General features: G+C 43.0%; 1 protein-coding gene across 18 annotated transcripts in view; it reads left to right on the top strand.

Moving 5' to 3' along the window:
- The window catches only part of RNLS (renalase, FAD dependent amine oxidase), a 105798-nt gene that overhangs the window by 52365 nt on the left and 28052 nt on the right, over nt 1–25381 (top strand). For 12 of the 18 annotated variants that reach the window (XR_002433767.1, XR_002433766.1, XR_002433754.1 and 9 more), the window contains exons 5-7: nt 3420–3593; nt 12889–13064; nt 20039–20172. Coding sequence is in view for 3 of the 18 variants with exons in the window: in XM_021381875.1 (XP_021237550.1) it covers nt 3420–3593; nt 12889–13064; nt 17379–17531 (503 nt within the window). In the remaining 15 variants the exon portion in view is untranslated. Of the gene's footprint in view, nt 1–3419; nt 3594–12888; nt 13065–17378; nt 17660–20038; nt 20277–21605; nt 22504–25381 lie in introns of those variants that run through there. The other 6 variants (XM_021381875.1, XM_021381876.1, XR_002433763.1 and 3 more) reach the window with 5 other exon arrangements.

The following is a 25381-nucleotide window of genomic DNA, read 5'->3' as shown; positions in this document are numbered from 1 at the left end:
AGGACTACGTGCTTCTCCGCCGGGCAGGAAGGAACAGACCCCAAGTCTCCCAGGCAGCTTCACCACCTCCTCGAATGCAAAGACCCCTGGGGAGTGCACCTCCTCCCCTCCCCCTCGGAGGACCACACACCAAAAAAGGCAGTTTGCAGTAACCAGGGAATTAACTCTAACTGCCAGTGCTGTACATGATGTTATGATGTGGAATACCGACAACAAAAATCACAAAACCGTGACATCTTCCCTCCAGGAGAAATAATTTCCAGAGTAACCTGGACAAAGAGCGATGGTTTAGATGGGATATGACAGCTTTATATTTATTTGCTCATTTATAGGATTTTAATTTTCTTTTGAAGCATAGCAAGAATATGTAATACATTGTTACTGCTTATAAAGAAAGGAGCCTGGTGGTGACAGACTCCTCAGAATCCCACTGTTCAGAGTCCTTACCTGGATGAAGTGACACCTAAGGGCAGATAGCAAGGCTGTGTTCTCATGTCTTGCAGTGTTGGCTGGGGAGAGAGAAGTGTGAGAACAGGGGGATTTCTGGACGCATCTGCCCCTGCTGTCATGTGATCTATGTTTAGGACTGAATTTGATAACATCACTGTTTGGACTTGGCAATGAAGAGCCCCCCAGACAGCTCCCATATGCTGGCACCGAGGGCCTGTACTGTTAAATTCACAGCTTGAGAGTGGAGCAGGGAAGATTTCCATTAAGGTGGGATGCTCAAGGTCCCATCATGTTGGCGTCCTTTTCTCTGGGGCAGTCCTCCAACAAGCCCCATGTTTGTGCTTAATCCCCTTCTTGTCACAGATGGAAGTCACCTGGTTCCTCAACCCAGACATGCTTAGGGTCAAGTGAGAGGAAATGGCTTTGAAGAGCAGCTCTTGTGGTACCATTACTGGGTCTTGGTCGCAAACCAACAGTAAAATGAATGGGAACTGTACCATACTACACCATAATTTAGGTGAAAGGCAGCTTTGCCAAGGGAAGTTGACCACAGGCACAAGGGGTCTTTACCCCAGTGCTTAATTGCACTTTCTGAGATCCATGAGGAGGAACAGATCCTCCTTAGGAAGATACAGGTCCAGGAGCAGGTGTCTCCACACCTTCCCAGAGGGGAAATTGGACTGGAGAGAGAAAGGCAGCTTGTTCAGAGTGCATTTCGCTCAGCCAGTCCTTTATCTTGTCCTCTGGCTTCCTCTTGCCATGTTACTACCATCTCCAGTGCCAGGTCCCTTATTTCTCCTCCTTTCCCATCTTTAGCTATAAAGGACCAGCATGAATCTGGTCACCCCTTCCCTCCCCTTACGGGCAGGATGTGACACAAGCTTTCACAGGTTGATTGTTGCTTTCATCTGCCCCTCATGTTTCTCTGTCCCCAGAAGTATTTATACTAAAAATAATTGAAGTCTCTGAGGTTCTTAGGGGGTGCATTTCAAAGTTTATTACCGAAGGGATTTGGGATAGCATCTGACTTCCAGTCCTCTGGTGCGCTAGTGATTAGGTGAAGCTGGTGTATGTGCAGAAATTATGATGGAGTGAGGGAAACCAGCCAGGAGCCTGAGTTAGGACAGCCCTCTGAGGTCACATCTGGAAGCTGACAGCAGTTCTGGATGGGCTCAGGAATGGCACCATTACCTACTTGTCTTCTGCATGTAAAGCTTTTTTGTGTGCTAATGGTCTCTTCTGGGCTTCTCTGTGCATGGAGCAGTATATGGAGAGCAAAGACTCCTCCTCTAATGCATAACGCAGATTAGATGTCCCTCATCTTGGATCTGTGAAGCCTCTCACTTACAATATTTCTGCTGGCGTAAGCTTCTTTTGAGCAGATGATGTAGGCTGAGCAAGACCAGGGGATATGTAGGCCTCAGTCTGGGAAGTGGCCATCCCACTGTGAAGTGCATGCTCCCTTGAGTTTGCCTCCAGATCCGATGCTGGAGAACCCTCTCTGGCTCTTTTCATTCACTAGTATACATACAGTTGCTGCATGCTGAAATGGCAGCCAGAGCCCTGTCATGTCTCTTACAGTATTAAATAGAGTCCAAACTTGGGCAGCCTTAATGCTTTTGAGAGGCGAGCACACCAGCAGCAGTGAGAATGGACCTTTATGCTGACCAGTAGGCTCTGAGTTCAGTGGCAGTTTTTACAAGGACTTCTCAGTGTGATTGAATATACTCTCAGCTGTGCATCCTGCAGCAGAATGTTCTACCAGCATTGTTGAACGAGGACTCAGGAGTCCCTCAATACTGCACCAAGCATGGAGGTTTCATTTATAACTTGGGTACTGGAGTATCACATTGGCACAGCAGGAAATGTCTGTTCCCAAAGAGAGAACATGTGCTAGTGTAGCGTGTGATGAAGCCTTCCTGGTTTGCATGTTTTGAGGAGCGACATTAGCCATGACAGCAAGGCCAATCATGCCAGTATTATAATTTGATGCATGCTAATTGTTGTCATCTGGAGGTGGCTGTGGTGTGGGCAAGGCATGCAGGCACACCAGGCTTTGTGCATGGGGCTTGTCTATCCCAGGTTAAATTACTTTGGGCAGCATTTTGTGAAGACTGGAAAACGGAGGCAAAAAGCAGATGTTACTGTAATTGGAAGACAGAATTAATCACAGGGAGAAATGGATTCACAGTTGCTCTGAAATGTTCTAACCTGCCTTAAAATGCCTTCAGCTAAAGCAATTGAACTTCACTACAAGCTCTTAGTGGAATCTTCTCCTTTCTGAGAGTTTCTCAGGTTGTCCCCACTGATGCTGTGTTAAAAAATATCTAGGATAAGTTCTTTTCTTGTTTTCGATCTCAAATGTGCTAGTAGCCTGGATATTTCAGTACAACACAAGAATATAGTGCTGAAGTGCTATGCTGTGGTGTGTTTTTATCTATTTGAATTGCAACATGGACACTGGAGGGTCTATGTGGCTATTTCTCCCAGAGGTTCAAGTGCTCCTGCGTTGCTGTTTTTTTTATATGAAGTCATTTGTTGGGTTCTTTTTGCAGTGTTGTAAGATCATTTACTTCATGCGTTAGGGGCAAACTGTCACATTTTATTCCTACCAAGAAATACTTATTCACCTTCAGAGAAAGCATTTGGGAAGAAGCTGGCATCAAAGTTTCTAATCAGATGCAACTTTATCTGGAGGATAAACGACCCACAGATGGGGAGGGTTGCATATAAAGAATGTGCCATTAAAACTTCATGAAGAGATCCCAGAAAAAATATTACAATGCACTGGGGTTTGTATTAGATTCTTAGCTTTAGCAGTCTGGTCATTTTCAGGAAGGAGTAATCAGCTTAACCACAGAATTGACTCATTTAATGTTCTGAGAGAAAAGGGATAGTCTGAATTGTCTGGGTTTTTTTGTGTTTTTTGTGGGTTTTTTTGTTTGTTTTGTTTTTTTTTTTCCCCACAGTAATTAATGAAAGGCAAAAGCAGCAACTGGAATCAGCAAGCTACTCCTCCCGCTATGCTCTGGGACTTTTTTATGAAGTCGGTGCACAGCTTGATGTCCCCTGGGCTGCAAAGTACATCACCGATAATCCCTGCATACGGTTCATCTCCATCGATAATAAGAAACGCAATATAGGTCAGTGCTCCCATTATTTCTCTTAAACACAGTGACAATAGAGGGTGTAGATCATGAAAAATGCTGTTTAATTGAGTGTTGCTATTCTGAACAGAGCAAGTATTTAACTCTAAGCCATAGCGGATAGCATTTAGTGTCACATTTAGCCTGTAATAAAATACACAATGAAAGCAGGAAGGTCCTCAGAAAATCACCACTCAGCACATGGTTTACATTACTGCATTTATGAAACCAGTGTCAGGGGATTTGAAACATCAAAATGTTGCTATTCCAAGAAAGTGGTGGAGTTCCTTTGCTTAAACATTGATTCATAACCATGCCAATTTATCTCCCATCATCCTTTACTTTACAACTCCTGTTTTTTCCACTAACTATACTGGGAAGTAGTAACAAGTTATATAATTGAGGCTGCTTAGTCTAATTCAGAGTTAGCTAGTTTGCTTTCATGATCATGGAAAAATCCTTGAAATGGCTGCATGTTGTACAGCTGCTCTGTAAAGCTTGGAGAACATCCCACAAGGCAGGCACTTCTCATCTGTTTCTGGAAGATGGCAATGAAATAGCTATATATATTATTTATTAAACGTATTTCATATACCAAGAGGTCTGGGAAGTATATTGGCATAGAGTATTTCAAGAATAACTGCTAGCAGTTGAGCTTAATCAAGCAAATTAGGAACTGAAAATGCTTTCCAAGTCTATTGCTTGCTCACATTGCAATGATGACCAAGTTTAGCCACATTGGTGAAGTGGGAGTGAAAATCTGCACACCTTTAGGGTGGTGTAAGAAGCGTGGTGACACACTGCTACAGAGTAAGGAATGATTTTCATAATATAAAAAATCAAAAATGGTTATTACATATCATGAGATTCACTGTGCTGAAGTGTGTTCAGATTTAGATGTAGGAGATTCCTGCATCTAGTCTCTCTTGGTGAAGCGGGATACATTGTTTCCTGCTGATAGTCAATAAATACCAATGATGTTACTCACACTGGGCACTGCAAACCTTGCCCTTACATCAAAACACCCTCACCAGTTTATGCTGAGAGCAAAGTTATTGCAGAGATGAACAAACTCACCACTGTGCAAGCCCTATTTTATTATTCGTGCAAATAATTTAGCCTATTTGTATCAATAGGCTAAATTCTAAAAATGAAAAAATGGCTGAACTGGTCAAAAGGATGATATGCTGATGTGCTTCTTCCTGCAAGGGCCAGTAGTGAACACATAAGAAAGAATATAAGAAAAAACAGATATAGACTGATTTTTCTCCTCTGGCATTGTCTCCTTGTTGCTGACAAAGTGCAGCTGGAGTTTTTCCTGCATGCAAGATAACATCTCCGCTGCTATGGATAGTGGTAAGTACCTGGAGGTTAGTAGCACCTACTGGTGTTATTCTCCCAGCCACCTGATTCTGGTTGTGCAGAAGACGACTCAGCCCAAGTGAGGAACTCACCCATCCTTTCCTTATCTGATCACTCATGTGGGTTCAGAGCACCAACACCAAGAGCAACGAATATGTAACAATAATCAAATTATCAAATAGGCAGTTGCTGTGTCTTTCGTAGCTCCAAAGGAAAATACAAATAGAAAGCAAAGTATTTGTTGGGGCATATTGTTAACAACTACCTAGAAACTACTAGAACATCCGTGTTGACTCATACCTTTCTCACTGAGATTTCCCTCCTATCATGAGAGAGATCTGTTTTTACGAGTAATTTTTCCCCGGAAGAATAAGTTGGAATAAACTGGGGACCAGGAACTGAAGATTATTTCTGTCCCATAAAGTCCTCCTTGGGATATATAAGCAGTCAACCATGTGCCTTAGTTGTACTGTCTTTTTTAGTGAACTTGCACTTTGCAGATTTGAGCGTTGGTCCAGGAAAGTTAGTACTAGGGTGAGAGAGCAGTGTGCGTTACCTGAAGCGGTATTTCTGACTGCAAGCATTCCAGCTGAGTACAGGATGGGAAGGCATGCCTGCATCCTTCTCACAAGCGTAAGCCGAGATAGAGTAACATAGCAGACAAAAGAAGGAACAAGAATGGTCCCCAAGTGGTTCACTTTTCTTCCAACGCGGCTCTGCTAACGATGGAAACTCAGGCTCACACTCACGTTATTAGACAGCTTTGGCAAAGGGCACTGAAGATGAAACTTATTTATACATTTATTCTGCAGCCAGAACACTTGCATATAAAGTTCCTTTATGTTTGTTTTAGTGTGTACACAAGTGTTTTGCATCATTTTTTACTCTCCATGCTTCTGTCTGACCTCCAGAACATTTCAATAAGGGGAATAGGAACAGCTTTGTATGTTTGTTCACCCACTGTTTTTTTTGGATGCCACTGCCAATCATTTAGTACCATGTTCCACTCATTCATCTTTACTCCATTCTTCAACCTTGACTGATCTTGATTCATCTGAGGAAGATGATGGTGACAATGAAAATGTCAGTGGTCAGAGAGAGAAATCAGAAATGCTCAGGCTAAAATTTATGTTAGTGTTTAGTTCCCTGGGTGAAGCAGCTGAAACCTGTCAGGACAGCGATCCTTCCCAAAGAGCCAGTTTATTAATGCCTGAATGCTCCTGCTTCCACCTCTCCTCCTCTAGGCCATATACACTCTCCCATATATACTAAATGGGGTGGCATGTATTTCTTAAGTGCCTGCCTGCATCCCTCCTTCATTACTTCAGTCTTAAGAGGGAAATTTGCTTTTCTGCCCATCAGATATGGCTGCAGTGCTTATCAGGTGTATGTTCTCAGTTATTACACAACAGGATCAGTTTGTTACCGCAAATTAGAAATGGCAGGACAGAGAGGCAGGTCTGTCTGGCATCCTCCAGAAATATCAGCCTTTGCTCCTGGGGCACCATGCTTCCATGCGGACAACTCTCCCCTTTGCAGTGTTGCAACAAGGTACATGTCTCCATCTGTAGAGGTAATATGCTCAGAAGTTAGGAAGAGCCTACAAAAACTGTATTTTTAATTCCTGGTGCACTATGTATGAGTATTAAATATTTGTCTGATTGGCTGCCTTAAACACCTCATCAATATTTATAACTGGTCGGGAGGACAGTGGGAATTCTTCAGTATAAATTATTTCAAGCCTCATTTCCGTAATACTGCAGTCTTTGCATTCTTTGTATTCGGGAGGCCTAAAGATAGATGACACACAAAAATTGAAGCAGTATTCTTCTTTTGTGTGAGGATTGTGAGGTTATATAATTTAGAGGAAATATTTATTTTGCAGGTTTTCAAGATCAATGTAATTTCTGAGCATCTTTTTTTAATTTTAAAATAAAGATTCCTTTATCTCCTCAGTACCAAAATACGAATTTTTAGGAAAATGAGAGAGTCAAAGAGTTATTTAGGGTTTTGCCCTCATTACACAGCCAATTACTTTGTAATTCCATACTTGCCTTTTAGAAAAAAATCAGAAACTGTCTGTAACGCTAATGAAATTCTGAATTTCTGCATACGAGAAGATCAGCGCTGTTCTTTAAGTGGACTCTTCCAAACTCTGCCTTGTGAGTAACTGCAGATTTTATTCCACAGAGAGTAAGGGGCCATACAAACCATGAGAACTTCTAGGGATAACTCGGGAATCTCTCCCTTTTGCAAAGTAGCAATGTGGCATTTTGAAAGTGAATCCTCTCTTGCTTATTTTCTAGGAGTGCTGAATTTATTCAATAGCCTTCTTTTGTATTTTTTCTCTAGTTTTATGAGGCCCTCTGCACTGGCCAGCAGTATTTCCATGCACTTTCCTCTCAGGCCAGCTTTTAGGGTTTGTTTGACATGACAATGATAAAACCCTTTCCCTTCCTCTCATGTTATCCAGAATCAGAATGGCTTTTAGATAGCAAAACACAACCCCCAGCTCAGATTAAAAATTCCTTAGGGGTAGGAAGCAACCAAGTCTTTTTTTTTTTTTTTTTTTTTAATTGGTATCTGTTCTGACTCCAAGTTTTGCATCACTGGACAGGAACATGAGAGAAATTCTTGACACGATTCCTATAGGAGCCTATCAACCCATCACACTCCCAGAACAATATAGGCACCGTCCTGACCATTTGCCAAATGAATACTGCATTTCTCAGGTACCAATGGTGTTCTCTTTGCTAAAGAAACATTCAGCTTCAGGCCTCTGTGGATCCCAGGGATCAAGCTAATTGCACCATTTAAATCTTTACAATTTCTTCTTAGTTCAGGGACTCTGAACCCTGATTTTGGCATAGATTCACTAACTGTACAGTACAAAAGCAGCTTTTGTATTTTGCAAGATAGAAGATTTTGGTGGGCAGATAATTCACACTGGGCTTTCTCTGAGAAGTGTTGTGCTTTACTTTTATTGGGATGTTTATGTGTATTTTGGCTCTGCAAACACTTAGCGTATTCCCTTCCTTCCCTAAGACTAGTGGTAAGGAGGATGTGGCTGCCATGGGAGCAGAGTTTACAGTTGGGCTTACCATGGTGAATTGGATACTATGGTCTTACCAGAGCAGAACAAGGTATCTGTGGGAGGACTTGGCAACATGGGCTGTTCATATTGCCACTATCCTGCTGTAAAGAATGAGTGCAAGGGATGGTCATAAGTCTTTTTATTATCATAATAGTGCAGCCACACTTCTAGCCCTAGCGGCTTTGCTTCACCCAGGGTACTGTACTTTTCCATCTTAAATTCTGTATTAAATGTGTTATTCAAATCTAGAAGCCACCTTTCTGGCCCCAGATGTTCCTGAGCCACAAGCCAAAGCGCTGGCTCAGTTTTTTTCTGCTCTTTTTCAGAGCATCTTTTATTAGCCCCATCATTTTTTCTGGACAATTGTAGTCTTAGCAGGCTTAATACTGCATACATTCTCTCAAGTCCTTTCACTTTGAACTTCTATAAATAGTTTGGCTCTGTCTTCACTGTAAACCTTTAGGATGTGGAAGATGCAGTTAGAGCCTCACTTTTGAATTCCTAACTTATTTTTCACCTCCTTTCTTTTCATTTCATCCCTTTTCCCTTTCCTTGGATTTAGTTTCAGACTTACTAAGAAGAGCTAGTCAGGCTGATAGTGCAGCTGCAGTTTGAGCATAGAATCACAGAGTCATTTAAGTTAGAAAAGACTTCTAAGGTCATCAAGCCCAACTGTTAATCCAGCACTGCCAAGCCTACCACTAAACTGCATCCCTATTCTCCCCATTAATGTGTCTTTTAAATACCTGTGGGGTTGGTGACTCAACTGCTTCTCTGGGCAGCTTGTTCCAATGCTTCAACCCTTTTAGTGAAGAATTTTTTCCTGATATCCAACTTAAGCCTCCCCTGGCACAACTTGAAGCAATTTCCTCTTGTCCTATCACTCGTTACTTGGGAGAAGAGACCCTATTGTCATTAACTTGCCTGTGGGGGAGTGGTGGAGCTTCATACTTGGAAAAAAAAGATACAAGCAAGCTGCTTGTTTCAAGCTGCTCAGAATAACTCAGGTAGGTAGTGATCATGGCCAAGACATGGTGGTGGCAAAGATGTCTCTGGGAAGAAGGTTTTGTTAAATATGGATCACACATCAAACCTCTGTCCCTCTACTCATCCTCATGAGATAGCAACTCCAGCATCTGCAAGGTCCCCAAGGTGGGTATGTAGCCACTGCTGTGACAACATCACTGTCACAGGCAGGAGGCAGGGCTGGATGGGACAATATGCCAAAGATCACGCAGTTGCTTTCTGTTGACATGGATGCAAACTGAGTCTTGAAAGTCCTCATGTTCTTCACTTTTCATATGCTGTGTTGATTCTGTTTGATGCAAAGGAGATTCACACTAAAATAAAGAAGACACTGAAACAAAGAACACCTGCATTTTTAGACCTGCATCTTCCATATGCCACCAGGGAGAGGTTGAATTTCAGGCACAACTCAAGATGCCAGCACTCCAGATAGGAACAGGCATGACATCACTGCAGCTTTGGTGTAGCATGGGCTGGAAGGACAAAAGCACCAGGCAGGAACATGCTGCTCCCAAATTTTCATGGGATCCCTCAGTGACTGCAGATGGTGGTGGTGGGGGGGGAACATTGGCAACACTGGCAGAGTGGCTGCTGGCTAATGATATATGTATATAAGCTGCAGCCAACTCTGCTGTCTCATCCTAGCTCTGATCTACCTCTTCCACCACGTCAACTGATTGGATTAATTGCTGTGCAGCTGGGATGAGAGGAGGGAGAACTGGGAGCAGATGAAAGCTTTTTGCTGCCTCCATTTGCCTTCACATCATTACCCACACTTTGCTGAGCATTCCCTGGCTTGCTGCATCTCCCATGATGCTTGTTGTCATCTACCATCATGGCCATAGAGTGCTCACATCTCTCCACAAATAAAGGAAATGAAAATTTCATGAGAAGCTCTGTTTTTTAAACTAACCATTACAGCCTGATCTAAACACACTGGGAAGAAAACACCATGATTGCTCCTGCAGCAGCTGAACAGTCATTCTTACCTGGTGCAAGAGCTCTAAGGTATTGAGGCTGAGATACCCCCATTGCTTTCAGGAAAAAAAATCTATTTTAAACTCCTCTGTTAGCCAATATTTTTGGAGAAAAAAAGAAATAGACTTGAGGCTAAACTTGATCCCTGCAGTCTGCATATTTCAATACTGGAAGGCTGTGACTCAGTGGTCTCTGGAAGCTCTCCAAGCAATGAGTAGCTCTAAGGAGGAATTAAAAACTTGAACTGCCTGTTCTCCTGAAACTTATTTTGTACATGCTATGGAAGAGATGAGAGATCTGGAAGAAGTAGGCCCTGTCTAAGAATCATCGGCTACAAGAAGTCACAGCAAGCAATGAGTTTTTATGGTAATGAAATGCTTAGTTGTCTATTAATGAGCCTTTTTACCAAGTTTATGTGAAAGAATTTGCCAAGTCACATATACAATATAAAGAAAATCCCCAAGTACCTAATAGGCTTCCCTACTTGGTTATCTATCCCTGGCAATACGTACAGACAACAGACTTGGAATACCTGTTTTCCACCTCAAGATGGGAAGGACAGACTGAGTGACATTCCCATGGGTTTTAGAGATGTTTGGAAAACCTGATGTGAACAGAGGTAATGACCTGTGCTGGTTTGTGAAACAAGCTTAGGGGTGGGAAATCTCAGAAAGATGAGACTGAAGGTTAGCCTCAGGCAGCCAGCTCATCAGAGCTCATGGAAGAAGATGGCTTCTTTGGTTGAGTCTCTGCTTTTAGGTCTTGTTTCACTCAACAGCCTTAGTCACCAGATCTGCCTTACCTCCATCTAGATCCAGGGTGGAAGTCATGGACTTTTTTTTCCCCCACACATTTTCCTAGTTCTCAAGAGCAAAAGTTGACCAAGCCACTTAAGGAGACTGAGTGAAAGAATCCTTCAAGTTGAAGTGAAAGCCATTGTTTTGTGTTTGCTGTGAGTGCTGGGACTTACTTGGTCTTGTGGTGTCTCAGTGGTATAATCTGAGAAGATCAGCAAATAAGCAGAAAGTTTATCAGAGAATGAAATTTAGGTTGCTTCTGAAAGGTGTCGTGTGTTGGCTTCTCAGAGGAAAAGCCTTATGTATCCTCAGTGACAATGCAAATGTACAGATTTCTATCAGGCCAGATATGGTTGGAAATAACAGCCAGAACTCTGAACAGCCAGAACAGAAAGAGCTCCCTCTTTCTGCATGGATTATCTGGTCAGAAAATGCTCATTTACTGCAACTGAAGTATTTTTCTAGGAATTTGCTAGTTCAAACAAAGGTTTAGCCTGAAAAGACTTTCTGCTTCTAAAGTTTCTAGATAATAGAGCAAGAGGGAATCACTTTAACTACCAACCTGGTGAATTCAGGCTCTTAGCTGAAATACAGCAGAATCCAGGTTGTATCATTTCTCCAGCAATGACATCCAGTTCATTTAAAGTGCAACAGCCCCATCAGGAAGAATCTCATACAAGTCTCTGCTGTGGCTTCCCTGGGCTGCTGTGCCCAGGGAAGTCACTGAGCCTTAAAATCCAGTATTCTAGGAAAATTCTCTCATTGGCTGACCTGGTTCTTGTGCACTTCTGTTATATTTATTGGTGGAAAGGTAAAGGATCTTAGTTTTGCCAAAGAGCAGAGGCATGCAATTATATAATCACTTGGAGACACCTGACAACACCAGGACTATAGGGCCAGCACCACAGGCTCCTAGGGACAACATCCAGGAAAAACAGAGCTGTCCCCAAGAATGGGGACACCTCACCACCAGGGGCATCTCACTTGCATGGGGACAGTATTTCCCAAGCGGCAGTTTGCGCTCATTTCCTCCTGTCTGGCTCCATCTCAGAAGGATTTTAAATATCAAGGTTTGTTTTTAATGGAGAAATTCTTTTGTTTGATTTTTGCTCATGTGCATGTATTTGAGCAAGGTCACAGTGTAATACAATAGAAAGTACAACAACGACAGCAGAGCAGCAAGGTCCTAGGCTGTAGCAAGCAAGGATTTGCTCAAACACAACAGCCACAGGCACAGAAACAAAGGAAGGAGGCTGCTTACCTTCAGAAGGCTTCAGGTAGGCAGGGATCCCCAGAAAAAGATGCTTTTACCTCCACTACCAACCCTTCAATGAGATCTGGGAAGGGGTGGATCCTGACTCCACTCCTTCTGGTCACTCAGGTGCATTGCATGCATCTGAGCTCCCGTGGGTTGGCCCTGCCTTACCACCAGGTGCTCAATCACTGGTTCAAGCCATCACTTAGCATTTCCACTGCACACAGGTTGTACTGAAGCTTAACACTCTCTAAAACCTGTATGTAGACAACCTCCTGTTGATGTCCTGGAATTCATTAGAGCAGCAAAATTCAAGTTGAGTTCACTTGTGTAGATCAAGATGAAGATTTATGAAGCTAACCTGTCTTGGCTTCTGTTTCCTTTTCCTCCACAAAAGTAAAGTATTGGTTTTATTCTAGTGTCAACTATGTAGATAGTGTTGCATGGCCAATATGCAACCAATTACAGAGTAAGCAGGTGTTTTTCACAGTAATGCTGAAAACACTCTTCTTCCTTTGGTCCTTTGCCTTGGGGTTCCTCTAGGAGAAAAGTAGAGGTATTGCAATGGGAAAACCATTACAAATTTAGCAAGAAGTCTTTATTTCCTTATTGTGCTTCTTGTGAATAAATTGTATTATTGTTCTTTCTTGTGTTTTTCTAGCTGGAGGAACAAGGTGGTGCTGCAGATACTTATTTAAGAGAGAGGCACAATGGGTAGCATTGAGGGAATGCAAATATTAATGAGTAATCTTTCAGAAGCATCTCTCTTCTTCATTTCAGAGTCTCCTGAAGTTGGACCCTCTGTTGTAGTTCATACAACAGTGACATTTGGAAAAGAGCATCTGGATTCAGACCCTACAGAGGTGCAGCGGCTAATTCTCAGCCACCTGAAGAGCCTTCTGCCCTTCCTGCCCAAAGCAGCCAGTGTCAAGTGTCAGAAGTGGAGATACTCACAGGTAACCATGGTTGATCAAGCAGTTGGGAGGGTGTTGTCATGGAACAGGCACAGAGGGTGTCTTGAGAAAAAGGGCATCATGCAGCCTAGTGGTATTCATCCTTGGAGCCAGGAGAAGGGAGATGATATCCATTTGATATCCATAATGCATTCCTCCACGTAGCCATGAGCAGTGTTTATGGCTGGCTAACTACAGCCAGATCATTCCTAGTCATATTTTTATGTAGTGGACCTGGCTCAGCATTAAGTTACGCAACGCTCCTCATTAGTAGAAAGAGGAGCAGTGCCCAGGAAGGAAGTAAATCCCACATGCTTCAGTGAGATTTTTGTTGATATTTAAAAATATGACTAAGTCTGTCTCTTCTGCCTCTGAAAGTATGTGGCATTATTAGCAAAATTCCCACCCTACCACAGAATAGTGGGAGTTCTTGTGTTTGGATATACTAATTGTTACTATTTGATTTGGCCTGCTTCTATTTAACAGTATGTTATGCAAGAAGTATTTTAATGTAAACTACCTAAGGGTAGCAAAATGTGTATATTTTACTGACTTCTCTTAAAAATCCAAGGAAATTGTTGGCAGTTTCCTCAAGGATTGGTGTATATCTACGTGTTTACCCAAAGCCTCTTAAGTTAAATTACATCGGTGAAATTGAGTGTGGAAGTCAATGCAAAATATTTACTTAAGGCAGTCCCCTAAAAATTTCTCCTTTTATGAAGTCTGGAAAAGTTACTGTAGATGACTGCTGTGAAGTCTGCTTGTACGCCTTGATTGGCATCCAGCAACCAGAGCCTGGTCTTGCTAGGACAAAGTTTATTCTTCTGTGAATTAGTTATTGCTAGTCTGCAACTCGCTTTCCAGTTCATAGTGTTTGCTGTCATATAAAAATGACCTTAACATATGCATTTATGTTTTAGATGCCTCATATCGTATGTTTTGTATGTTCCTGTTTATCAGTTCAGGGTTTTTTTTGTTAGTTATGATATCTCTGTACAGTCGTCACTGTTAATTCGCCCTTTTTCTGATTCTGTCTTCTTTTCTTCTGCATTAACTTTCTCCTTCAAACTGCATGTATGCACAAGCACTGCAGGTGTTAGGGAGAAGAATTTGATCAGATGCTTGGTTGATCAAGTCTGGGAAGAGCTCCCAAAACAAAGTAGGAAGTATTTCTAAACAAAATTAATGCACCTTCAGTGCTGCTGCTGTTGCTGCTGCAGAGCTCTGTGTACTTTTTTTTTAATACATCATGGAGCTTAATGTGCCCTTTCTTTACACTACTCAGACTTTTAGCATAGTGTCAAAGGTGATATATAAACATATGCACTCTATATGGCCTATTCTGATTTATTTCACTATGAAAACTTGCATTATGGAAAAGAAGTTAATTTCTTACTAATTAATAATAAAAATTCACTTATATTACACCATATTCTTTTTTAATCCAGGCAAAAATTAATTTTCTTCCTTCTGATTGGATGGGATTTAGTATAAACTAATTCCCATTGCTTCATCTTTTAGAAGTAGTTGGAACAGTGGCTGTGGGAATAAACTCTTATTTTCCACAATTGCTTCAAATTTGTTATCTTCGTAAATCACTAGGTGTGCATCCTGATTCCACTGTTTAAAAAAATACATTCAGACATCATACTGCTGAATGATGTTCTGTTGTTTTCTCAAACACTAAGCCACTGTACAACTTACAGCTCTTCCCACTATCTTCTGTCTCTCTTTCCTACTACTTACTGCACTGCTACCAACTAAAATCACCAATTTCAATGGATGCTTGAGTTTTATGTCTGTGTCACAGGAAGAATTATCACCAATCTTTAATTCAGTGAGTGAATGTAAATGTATCATTGCAAATAAGTTAGCACAGGTCAGATCAGTTACCTCAATAAGAGATCACTCTTGCCAGGTGGGTACCCTGTAAAATTATCACTACCTAAATTAAACATCTGGGATAGAGCTCCCCCTTTCTCTTAGAGCTATCTTTACTTTCAGTTATAATAAGCTGTTGTCACAGAACCAAGGGGAACTGATAAGATGGGTGCATCTTTCCCCTAACTCTTTTAGACAGGATTTGTCCTGCTTGTTAATTAAATCCATCTGTAGCATCCTTCACATGGCCAAACACAATCCTGGGATTAAAAAGTAGACATTACAATTATCCATGTCAGATGAGGGATTAGGACTTCCAAACTTCTGCTTACACTACTGATCAGCACGGATGCAATTCTGGATTCCCTGTTTTAATTTTGATAAGACACCATTAGCATTCAGAGCTAGCAGCTCCCCAGCCCATCCATTGTGCAAATTCACTTCACATGTGCAAGGGATTTTGGCAAAACACAGAATCATAGAAATTGGACCGCAGAAAGGACCTCTTCAGGTCTCTAGTCCAGCCTTTTACTTAAAGCAGAACTGTTGCCAACACTAGATCAACTCCACTATAACTTTTTCCTGCTGAGTCTTGAAGTCTTCCAAGGATGGAGATCCAGCAGGGTGGGCTATGAAGCTGAAGGTAATTTTGAATTCATTTTGGACAACACCTGTTCTGCACTCTTGTGACTGAGATTTTTTTGGTCAGACTTCATTACATACACCTGTGGATTACGTCTTACTTTTTGTCTCTACATATGATTATATGTGTACGCTTACTGCTTTGGTAATAAGAATTATTTTTGGTAGTGCATTGATTTCTGTGGCAGCTCTGTAACTATGGGCTGCCTTCTTGCCAATGGTGAGCTACATCTGAGTCACTGGAAAAATCTCCTGGACTCAGCAAGATGCCTTGTGCTCTAGATCTTGTTCACTGGAGCTGACACTAGCACAATAGTGCTCAGTAATGGTTTACTGCACAGGAACCCAAAACATATCTTGGGACCGAAAGCAAGGCAGAAAATCAAGGGAAGGTGGAAAGAAAATTGTGTTCTCCATATCATGCCTTATGGTCTCTGTGGTTTGATCTCTGTTTATGCTCCATTGTTGTGCTTCTTTTTTTCCTCTCTCTCGCTGTCGCTCTTGATATTTTTTCTTCTATTTCAGCATTTCATCCTTGTGGGTCATGTTTTGTCATTCCTTTTACCAGAATATTTCTTCCAGCATTTCTTCTCTAGAAACTACATCATCAAGCTGTATTGCATTGTCTCATTCTTTTCTTTTTCCTTCTACCTGGCCCTGCTTCGCCATCGTGCTTACCAGTGCTGCTCCTGCTACCTTACCTCTGTTCTGACATACACCAATGCTACTCTGAAATGTATTGGCTTGGTACAATGTGGACAGTGAGTGTTTTCCTTCTCCTGCCCTGCCATCCCACTCTCTGGCTCTCAGAGTAGCCAACAGAGGGGATATATACAAGGAAAATAGGCACAGAGCCAGTCCATGTGAGTCTTTTGGTTCCTCTGAGGCTGTGTTGCTCACCTGCTGTCCATTAAGTCATTGTGTGGCATTACAGTGATCTTAATTTAAGAGAACACACAGGATAACATAGAAAGCCAGTGGCTTTTCCAGTCTAGTGGTTAGATCTTGTAAGACCATGCAATGTAGCCCGTGTGCTTGGCCAGATTTCCAGCATAGTGGTGTAGGTTCACAGTTCCCATGCCTGCTCTTTTGGTGAGTCAGAGAGCAGAGGAATTGGTTTGTTTGGATTAAATGTCTTTGCTGTATTAACATTTAAATGCTTTGCCTCAGCCGTATTCTCAGATGATGAAGGAAGCAAGTAAAGCCAACAACTGTGGAGCACACTAGTTGAATCCTCCACAGTTTCTCTATTGATTTTTGTGTGTTCAGGCCATGAGATCTAGGGTCAAGATCTTGGCCAAGAGTGGAAATAGCTTGGCAAGTCAGAGATAGAAAGAGGTACAATTATTGCATCACTGAAAAAAACTTCTCTACTGTTTAATATTTTGTCATGTCCCATTTCAGAGTGTTTATCTCTTGAACTCCTGATTTTTTTACACGTTTTATGATTGAAAGATTTTGAAACCAAAGAAATCCTTTTCGTTTGAAGGCTTTTGGGTTGAACTGCCCATCATGAACTGTCCAGGATCGAGCTTTGTTTCTGCTGAAACAGACTCAGAACAAGACAGGATAGGGCAGTAAAATACCTGTTTTCCATATGCAGGAAAGCTTTATTATAATTATTTAACTCCGCAAGTTAAATATTTTACTATTTGATTGTTAATATTCGAACCTAAAACTTGGGATGGAAAATCATATGAAGACATTTTTCTTGGTAGTACTGATCTTTCTGGCATTGAATTCAGGTAAATAAAATACTTTCTTTTCCATCTCCCTGTATGCTTTTCTTTTCAGATTACGAAAGCAGTACCCAATTGTCCAGGACAAATGATTCTTCATGCTCAACCTCTCCTGATTTGTGGGGGCGATGGATTTACTTGTTCCAACTTCGATGGCTGCATAGAGTCTGCCATGAGTCTTGCAGAAGCTGTGAAGTCTCATTTATAGTTATTGCAGTTCACTGCTAAACATAGTCTAGATTTATGAATAATTTTTTAATGGTGGATTGAATTCTAGTTTAGTATTAAAACCACCGGCTTCTATCTTGCAAAAAATAATAAAGTAATAGAGGAAGACCTAGTGGTGTATTGCAATTTAGTTGAATTTTCCAGGATCTGTGCCAAGTGGTTTCTTTGCTTGAAATCTCTAGTCAGAGCCACTGAGTTCCAGCAGCTGTGCTTTCCAAGTTGACTGGCCTACTGTAGGTCTAACCATGTCTCCCAGTGTGGACAAAATGTAAAGGAGGCATTGTAGATCTCTGCCACTCTGCTTTCTTAGCCTGCAGCTTTCTGGAGCCCTGGTTGCAGACTGGCGGAAGAGCTCATTTCAAGAGATTGCTGCTGCTGCAGGAAACGATAGGCCACCAAAATAGAGTATTTGCCATGTTAGAGTGACCAGTGCATTGTGGCTCTGTGCTGGCCCAGGCTCCAGCACCAGGATCAGCTTTTTCTCCTCCCAGGTGATGGAGCAGTCAGGGTAATAGCAGCCAGTGTGGAAGGTGGCTGCTTTCTCTGGCAATGCAGAGAAGAAGGAGGGGAAATAATTGAAACATACTCGATGATAGCATGTTAATAAGAAAACTGTGCTGACATTTCCAACTTGCAGTTAAATCACCACCACTATAAAAACTGATTTAAAATAAACAGTTTGTTTGAAAGCAGGGTGAGTTCTAGACAGCTCTATACTTTTCTTTGGCAGAACAAGTGTAGAAATACAGCGCATACAGCAGGTATAGGGAAGTATATAAATACACCTGTGAGTGAATGAACAAGGAATATGATTTGAATTCCTAAAATAATAGAAAGCAAGTGTAATTGTGTTGAATATACTACCTGTCACAGTTTCAAGTATTTTTAAGCTACTAAACAATGTTTCTTGGAAGTCAATTTTAAAATTGCTTAGTAATTAACCAAGAAACTATTTATTCTAAGTTCAAATTTAGCTTGCTCTTTCTCCTAAATCACGTGTTATGAGTTTAGCACTTCTGTGTACTACAGCAATAAAAACAAAAAAATACTATTTTCCACAGGCAGAATTTTAACCACACATCCATTAAAGAATTACAATTCTGTCTCTTCTTTAAATACCCTAATTTCACAAAAATCTGACATCCTGCATTCACAGGCAGCTGCACACAGTAGTTTAATGCTGCATTTGACCATTTCTAATGGAGTATTTTAAGTGAAACCAAGAATTTTAAGACTTAAGTTAATTTTTAAAACATCTTTGGAAGATATTTTATGGCTCCAGTTGGATTCATTGATTTTTTTCTTCTTTTCTGAAGTAATCAAGTTTAAAACTAAATGTTATTGTGTCTGCTCCAATCAGCTCTGAACCCGTAGGTTTCCATCACTGAATAGTGAAAATGTATGTGTACAGGCATTCCACAGGGACACCTGAACTCCTGTTTCCCGAGGAGAAAGGTAGCCATTCCACATGGCCCTGGAATAAACTAACCTGACGAGGAATTTAGTACTGGTTTGGTCTAGCTCAAAAGTAACCAAAGTCCAAGCTGAAGCAAAGTTTGATATTGCAGTGTTGGAAAACCTAGATCAAAGCAGACAAAACAAAAGCAACTAGCCACATTTTTCATATTTGCTTTTCAGCTTCAGTCCAAGCATCCTCCAGGAATTGGTTCCCAAAGGAGAAACATTTATTCTATGATGCTGAACCATACATGATGGTATCCCACTGGGTGGTCAGTTCCCTTAGAAGTTGCCACCATGGCAGTGGGGAGCACCATTGCTGGACCCATTTGATGGCTTGTGGGGCTGTATCCAACGAGTCGTTTTCCATCCAGACTCCGCCTTAGTGCACAGGGAAGGATGTGGGAATTAAGTCAGCTGTTTCCCTGCAGGGGTGAAGGAGCAGCTTGCAATTTTTCCAGACTTCTTGGATATGCTGTTCCTTTTCCTTGTCTTTGCTCTTTCTGTCCCTTTCTTCAAAGCTGGATTTTGCATTAAAGCACACTAAAATTTGCACTTCCTTTCCCTTCTTCAATTTTGAATGGTACCAAACGACTGAAAAGCCAAATGCATAACAGTCCTGAAAAGCATGTGCCATGCAGAAAACAAAAAATGAGACATCTTTGACGTAACTCTATGTTGTCTCTCTAGCTGCCTCACCAACAGGCATGCTCCAGAGAGTAATGATGCCTGTCATCAGAAGCAGACCTAAGTACTGCAAATGGCAGAAAAGCAGAGCTACCTCTGACCTCAGCCATTCAGCATTCCTACAGATTTGGTCATTGTTAGACCTCAGAATACCTGTTAACCTCAGATGCAGAGATTTTAAGGCCAGAATTCTGATAAAACTTGAATCACCATGAGTCTCAAATGCTAAGTGCTCCCATCATTCCCAATATCATGACAGTCTATCAAAATGCCTCTTTCCTATCATTTCCTCACAGATTCAGTCAATGTAAACAAAAGTAACTTTTTTTTTTTTTTTTTAAGATGGAATGTTAAGTGCTCACGGACATGTTCGTCTGCAGAAAATCCCCAGCATGGGGCAGCCTGGGCTCCCTGTAGCGATGTCTGGTTTCCTATTTGCAAGCAGAGAGATGATGTGACTGGCTTTCCCATGCGAGGTGGGTAGTGAGTGGTGATGTTTCAAAGAGGCCACTGTTTTCATCCGAAGGGATACATGCAGCAGACTGGTCTGGTGGATTTCCTCAGCCTTGCTCAGATGGAGGTAATTTTCAGTTAACTGGCAGATCCATCAATTATGAGCCATATCTCCCTGTTCCCAGACATGGGCGATGGCTGTGTATGATCTCTTGGACGTCATGAGCCACAGCTAATGCCCAAAGACTTAGACTGAATTAAAATGTTTCAGCTTTCATATGACTACATGAAGGAAAGATGGGGTCATAAATGCTCAAAGCATTTTAACTCACGGTTGTGTTAACTTGCACCCAGTGACCATTCCTTGGCTGAGCCCATCATCCCTTGACTGAGCCCGTCAGAGCCACAAAGTTCATCTTCAAAAAGTGCTATTAATGGCACGTTTATAGAGCTACCTTTACTCTCAGCTTTACAACCATCCTGATGTTTATTGGATAAGCAAAACAGCCAGGCACACAAGGTCCAGGCAGTTTCTGGAATGCGTTAATGATAACTTTCTGACACAGGTGGTGGAGAAGCCAACAAGGAGGGGTGTGCTACTTGACCTTGTTCTTACTAACAAGGAAGGGCTGGTCAGGGATGTATAGGTTGGGAGGAGCTTGGGATGTAGTGATCACGAGATGGTGGAATTCATGATCTTGTGTGAAAGAAGCAAAGCAATAAGTAGAATTGCTACCCTGGATTTCAAGAGAGCCAACTTTGACTTCTTCAAAGACCTCCTTGGAGGTATTGTATGAACTAGAGTGTTAGAAGGTAAGGGGGCTCATGAGAGCTGGCTGGCACTTAACCACCACTTCTTCCAAGCTCAAGATTGGTGCATCCCTACGAGTAAGAAACCAGGGAAAGGTGGCAAGAGGCCTGTATGGATGAGCAAGGAAGTCATGGATAAACTGAAAGGAAAGAAGAAGGTCCATGAAATGTGGAAAAAGGGCCTGTCCAACTGGGAAGAATATAGGAATGTTGTTGGGGCCTGTAGGGATGCAACAAGGAAGGCTAAGGCCCTCTTGGAATTAAACCTTGCAAAGGAGGTAAAGGATATCAAGAAAGGTTTTTATAAGTATGTCAACAGTAAAAGGAACACTAGGGAAAATATGAGTCCCCTACTAAATGAGGTAGGTGCCCTGGTAACAGGGGACACTGAGAAGGCAGAGATTCTGAATGCCTTCTTTACTTTAGTCTTTAATGCTAAGACTAGCCCTCAGGAATCTCAGACTCTGGAGGTAAGAGAGGGAGTCTAGGGAAAGGGAGACTTTCCATTGGTTGAGATGAATCTAGTCAGACAGCGTCTAGCCAAAATTAATGCACACAAATCCATGGGCCCCAGTGGGATGCACCCACGTGTGCTGAGAGAACTGGCAGAGGTGATTGCTGAACCACTCTCTGTCTTCTTTGAAAGGTTCTGGCAAACAGAAGAGGTGCCTGAAGGCTGGAGGATAGCCAGTGTCACTCCAGTCTTCAAAAAAGGGCAAGAAGGAGGATCCGGAAAACTACAGGCCAGTCAGCCTCACCTCTGTCCCTGGAAAGGTGATGGAATAACTTGTTCTGGATGTCATCTCCAAGCAATTGGAAGAGAAGAAAGTTATCAAGAGTAGTCAACATGGATTCACCAAGGGGAAATTATGCTTGACCAACCTGGTAGCCTTCTGTGATGTCATCACTGGCTGGGCAGATAGGGGTGGGCAGTGGATGCTGTGTACTTCGACTTCAGCAAGGCTTTTGACACCGTCTCCCACAGCCTCTGTGTTATGAAACTTAGAAAATGTGGGGTAGATTTGTGGATGGTTAGGTGGATTGAGAACTGGCTGACTGGCAGAGCTCAGAGGAATGTTGCCAGTGGCGCAGAGTCTGATTGGAGACCTGTAACTAGCGGTGTTCCCCAGGGGTCCATGCTGGGTCCGGTCTTCTTCAACATCTTCAACGACAACCTGGATGAAAGGATAGAGTCCACCTTCAGCAAGTTTGCTGGTTTTACAAAGCTGGGAAGAGTGGCTGACACACCTGAAGGCTGCACTACCATTCAAAAAGATCTGGACAGACTGGAGAGTTAGGCAGGAGGGAACCTGATGAGATTTAACAAGAGCAAGTGTAGAGTCTTGCACATGGGGAGGAATAATCTCAGGCATCAGTACAGATTGGGGCTGACCTCCTGGATGGGAGCTCTGCAGATAAGGACCTGGGTGTCCTGGTGGACAGCAGGTTAGCCATGAGCCAGCAGTGTGCCCTTGTGGCCAAGAAGGCCAATGGGATCTTGGGGTGTATTAAAAAGAGCGTGGCCAGCATGTCGAGGGAGATTATTCCTCCTCCTCTACAGAGATATTCAAGACCTGGCTGGATGCCTACCTGTGCAAACTATTGTAGGGTACCTGCTTTAGCAGGGGCGTTGGACTTGATGATCTCTTGAGGTCCCTTCCAACCCCTCCAATTCTGTGATTCTGTAATCTGCAATCTAATATCCACAGTCCCAGCAAGGGCAGCTCTGCTTGTCTGGTGTGCCATGGGTACCTAGGGGCGGAATCTGGGAGCAGATAGCATCCACTGTATGGGCTGCAGTGAGAAGAGGCAAGCCTTGTGGGAGAGCGTCCTGCTCCAGGCTGAATTTGCCTTGGGCTAGCTCTTGAACAAGAAGCTGGGGGCGTATCCAGCAGCCCAAGCCCATAGCCTCTTCTGAAGACTTCTAGTCCTCTGCTGTGGCCAGGGACAGCCTCATCCCAGTCACTTCATCCAGGCTGCCTCACCCAGACTGCAAGGCAAACATCTTGTGACCCGGCCTGCACAGGGCACATGGGGTCTGTTAGCTGGAATAACTCTCTCAGAGCTGTAAAATAAAATGCACATTGCTCTTGGAAGACATAAAGATGCTATGTTGGATGCAGTTTATAGGAATTTAGCTCATTGCCAACAAGAGCCAGGAAGAGACAACTGAATATGAGCCAGGAGTGTGCTCAGGTGGCCAAGAAGGCCAATGGCATCCTGGCTTGTATCAGGAATGGTGTGGTGAGCAGGACTAGGGAAGTAATCCTGTCCCTGTACTCGGCATTGGTGAGGCCTCACCTTGAGTACCGTATTCAGTTTTGGGCGCCTCAGTACAGAAAGGACATGGAGGTGCTGGAGCAGGTCCAAAGAAGGGCAACAAGGCTTGGAGAATATGCCCTACGAGGAGCGACTAAAGGAACTGGGGCTGTTTAGTCAGGGGAAGAGGAGATTGAGGGGAGACCTCATTGCTCTCTTCAAATACCTGAAAGGTGTTTGCAGTGAGAGCGGGGCTGGTCTCTTCTCACTGGTGACAGGTGACAGGACAAGGGGAAATGGCCTCAAGTTGCGCCAGGGGAGGTTTATGTTGGATATCAGGAAAAACTTCCTTACGGAAAGGGTCGTTAAGCACTGGAACAGGCTCCCCAGGGAGGTGGTTGAGTCACCATCCCTGAATGTGCTTAAAAACCATTTGGATGTGATGCTTGGGAACAGGATTTAGCAGTGGGTTGTTAGAGCAGTATGGTTAGGTTGCGATTGGACTTGATGATCTTGAAGGTCCTTTCCAACCTGAGCAATTCTATGATTCTATGAGACGACAGGTGCTCAGCTCCTCAATTCACAAACTGTATCCCTTTAATGAGGCCATATTTTTGTGCAAGCATGTAAAAATAAATTGAGGTTGATTTAGGATGTTTTGTATTTATTTATTTATTAATTTTTAAAAGGCAGCTGCAGATGGGTGGTACTTCCCAGCTGAAAACACATGATAGGTTTCCATAGCACTGTGACACCTCCCCACAGCCAAAGCCAGCAGAGCAAGACCTTCTTTCCAGGTTTGGGGATGCTTTGCTCAGGTTCCCAGTGCAGCAAAGTGCAGCATGACCAGGAGGCTGGCGTGGGACCAGGAGAGATGAAGACTCTTCCCAAGCTGCTGGGTGCTGAGCTGCTGTGACGAGATTCCTATGGGGCCATAGATGGCTTTGCCTTAATCCAGCCTCCGGCTCAGATGTTCTGTTCATAATCCGCTTTGTGCAGCAGAGCTGAAACCCTGAAATTTGTAGCTGCCTGCTGCCAATCTGCCCATCTCACCACGTGGCCCTGCTGTGAGCCTTGCCTGGATTTTGCTGAACTCTGACATTTCACTTGCAGCTTTGGTTATGATATTGCCGAGCATCGCTGTTTTCGAGTACCTTGGACACGATGCCAGCAGAGAAGAGCCTAGTGCACTGAGCAGTTCCTGGCTTCCCCCTCCTCTTGGATGGCTCCAAACATGGGGACAGAGCTCAGAGAGGCACAGGCATGTGCGCAGCTGTAGGAGCAGAGTCCGCTCCCCACTGGTCACGAGGGCACTGCAGTGAACCACAGCTCAGCAGGAAGTTATCTTTTGGGCACAGGGTTCCTGCCGAACCCAACAGCACCTCCTCCCTCACCTGTGCTGATGCTGAAATGTCCTTCCTTTCTCAGTGCTATCGCCCTGCAGATCTCTGCGCCAGGGTATCGTGCACGTCATGACCTTTACAATGGAGAACGCCCTGCTGCAACGCTGAACTCTCATTTCCCTGGTGTGTTTTGGGTAGTGGAAGTGATGCTTACAGCATGCGCATAGAGCCCTGTGCAGATTTGGCCATCCTCTGCCTTTTCAGCCTAGAAAGGGTGAAAAAGAAATGCTGACAAGTGGTGCTCAGTGAGTGCTGGGATATAGATCCCATATATATATATATATGTATAGGACTTGGGCAAAGGAGGAGGAGATGAACTCAAACCATTTCCTTCACCACCTTGGCCATATGCAGAAGATCCCAATGTCAGCACCCCAAGTTCTAGTCACTGGGCGAGTGATGAACATGCATGTGGCCATTCCCCATGGTGGGAGAAGGAATGAGATACGTCTTATATTCCATCCCTTTGCTCAAAACTACCTAAAAATACTCACTTGAAGTTTTCTCATGGGTCTTTTCCTCTCTCCCTACTTGCATGCAAGTATTACTTTTTAATTTGGTCAGTAAGAAAATGATCCATTCCTGCATGGAACTTTTTTAGAATTTTTTTTTTGAAAATGCATCATTTCTTGCTTTTGGTTTTCTCTGGAGGTCATAATAGTGGTTGAAAATCCCAAGCCACATCCACCAACACAATGTGAGTAGAAATCTTTTGGTGATGGGGTTGTGCTCCTCCTGGCCTTGGCACCATGTGTGACTG

The sequence above is a fragment of the Numida meleagris genome, unplaced genomic scaffold, assembly GCF_002078875.1.
Source record: "Numida meleagris isolate 19003 breed g44 Domestic line unplaced genomic scaffold, NumMel1.0 unplaced_Scaffold119, whole genome shotgun sequence".
Taxonomy (NCBI): Eukaryota; Metazoa; Chordata; class Aves; order Galliformes; family Numididae; genus Numida; species Numida meleagris.
Note: the sequence above shows the minus strand (reverse complement) of the source record. Positions and strands in the feature narration are given on the sequence as shown.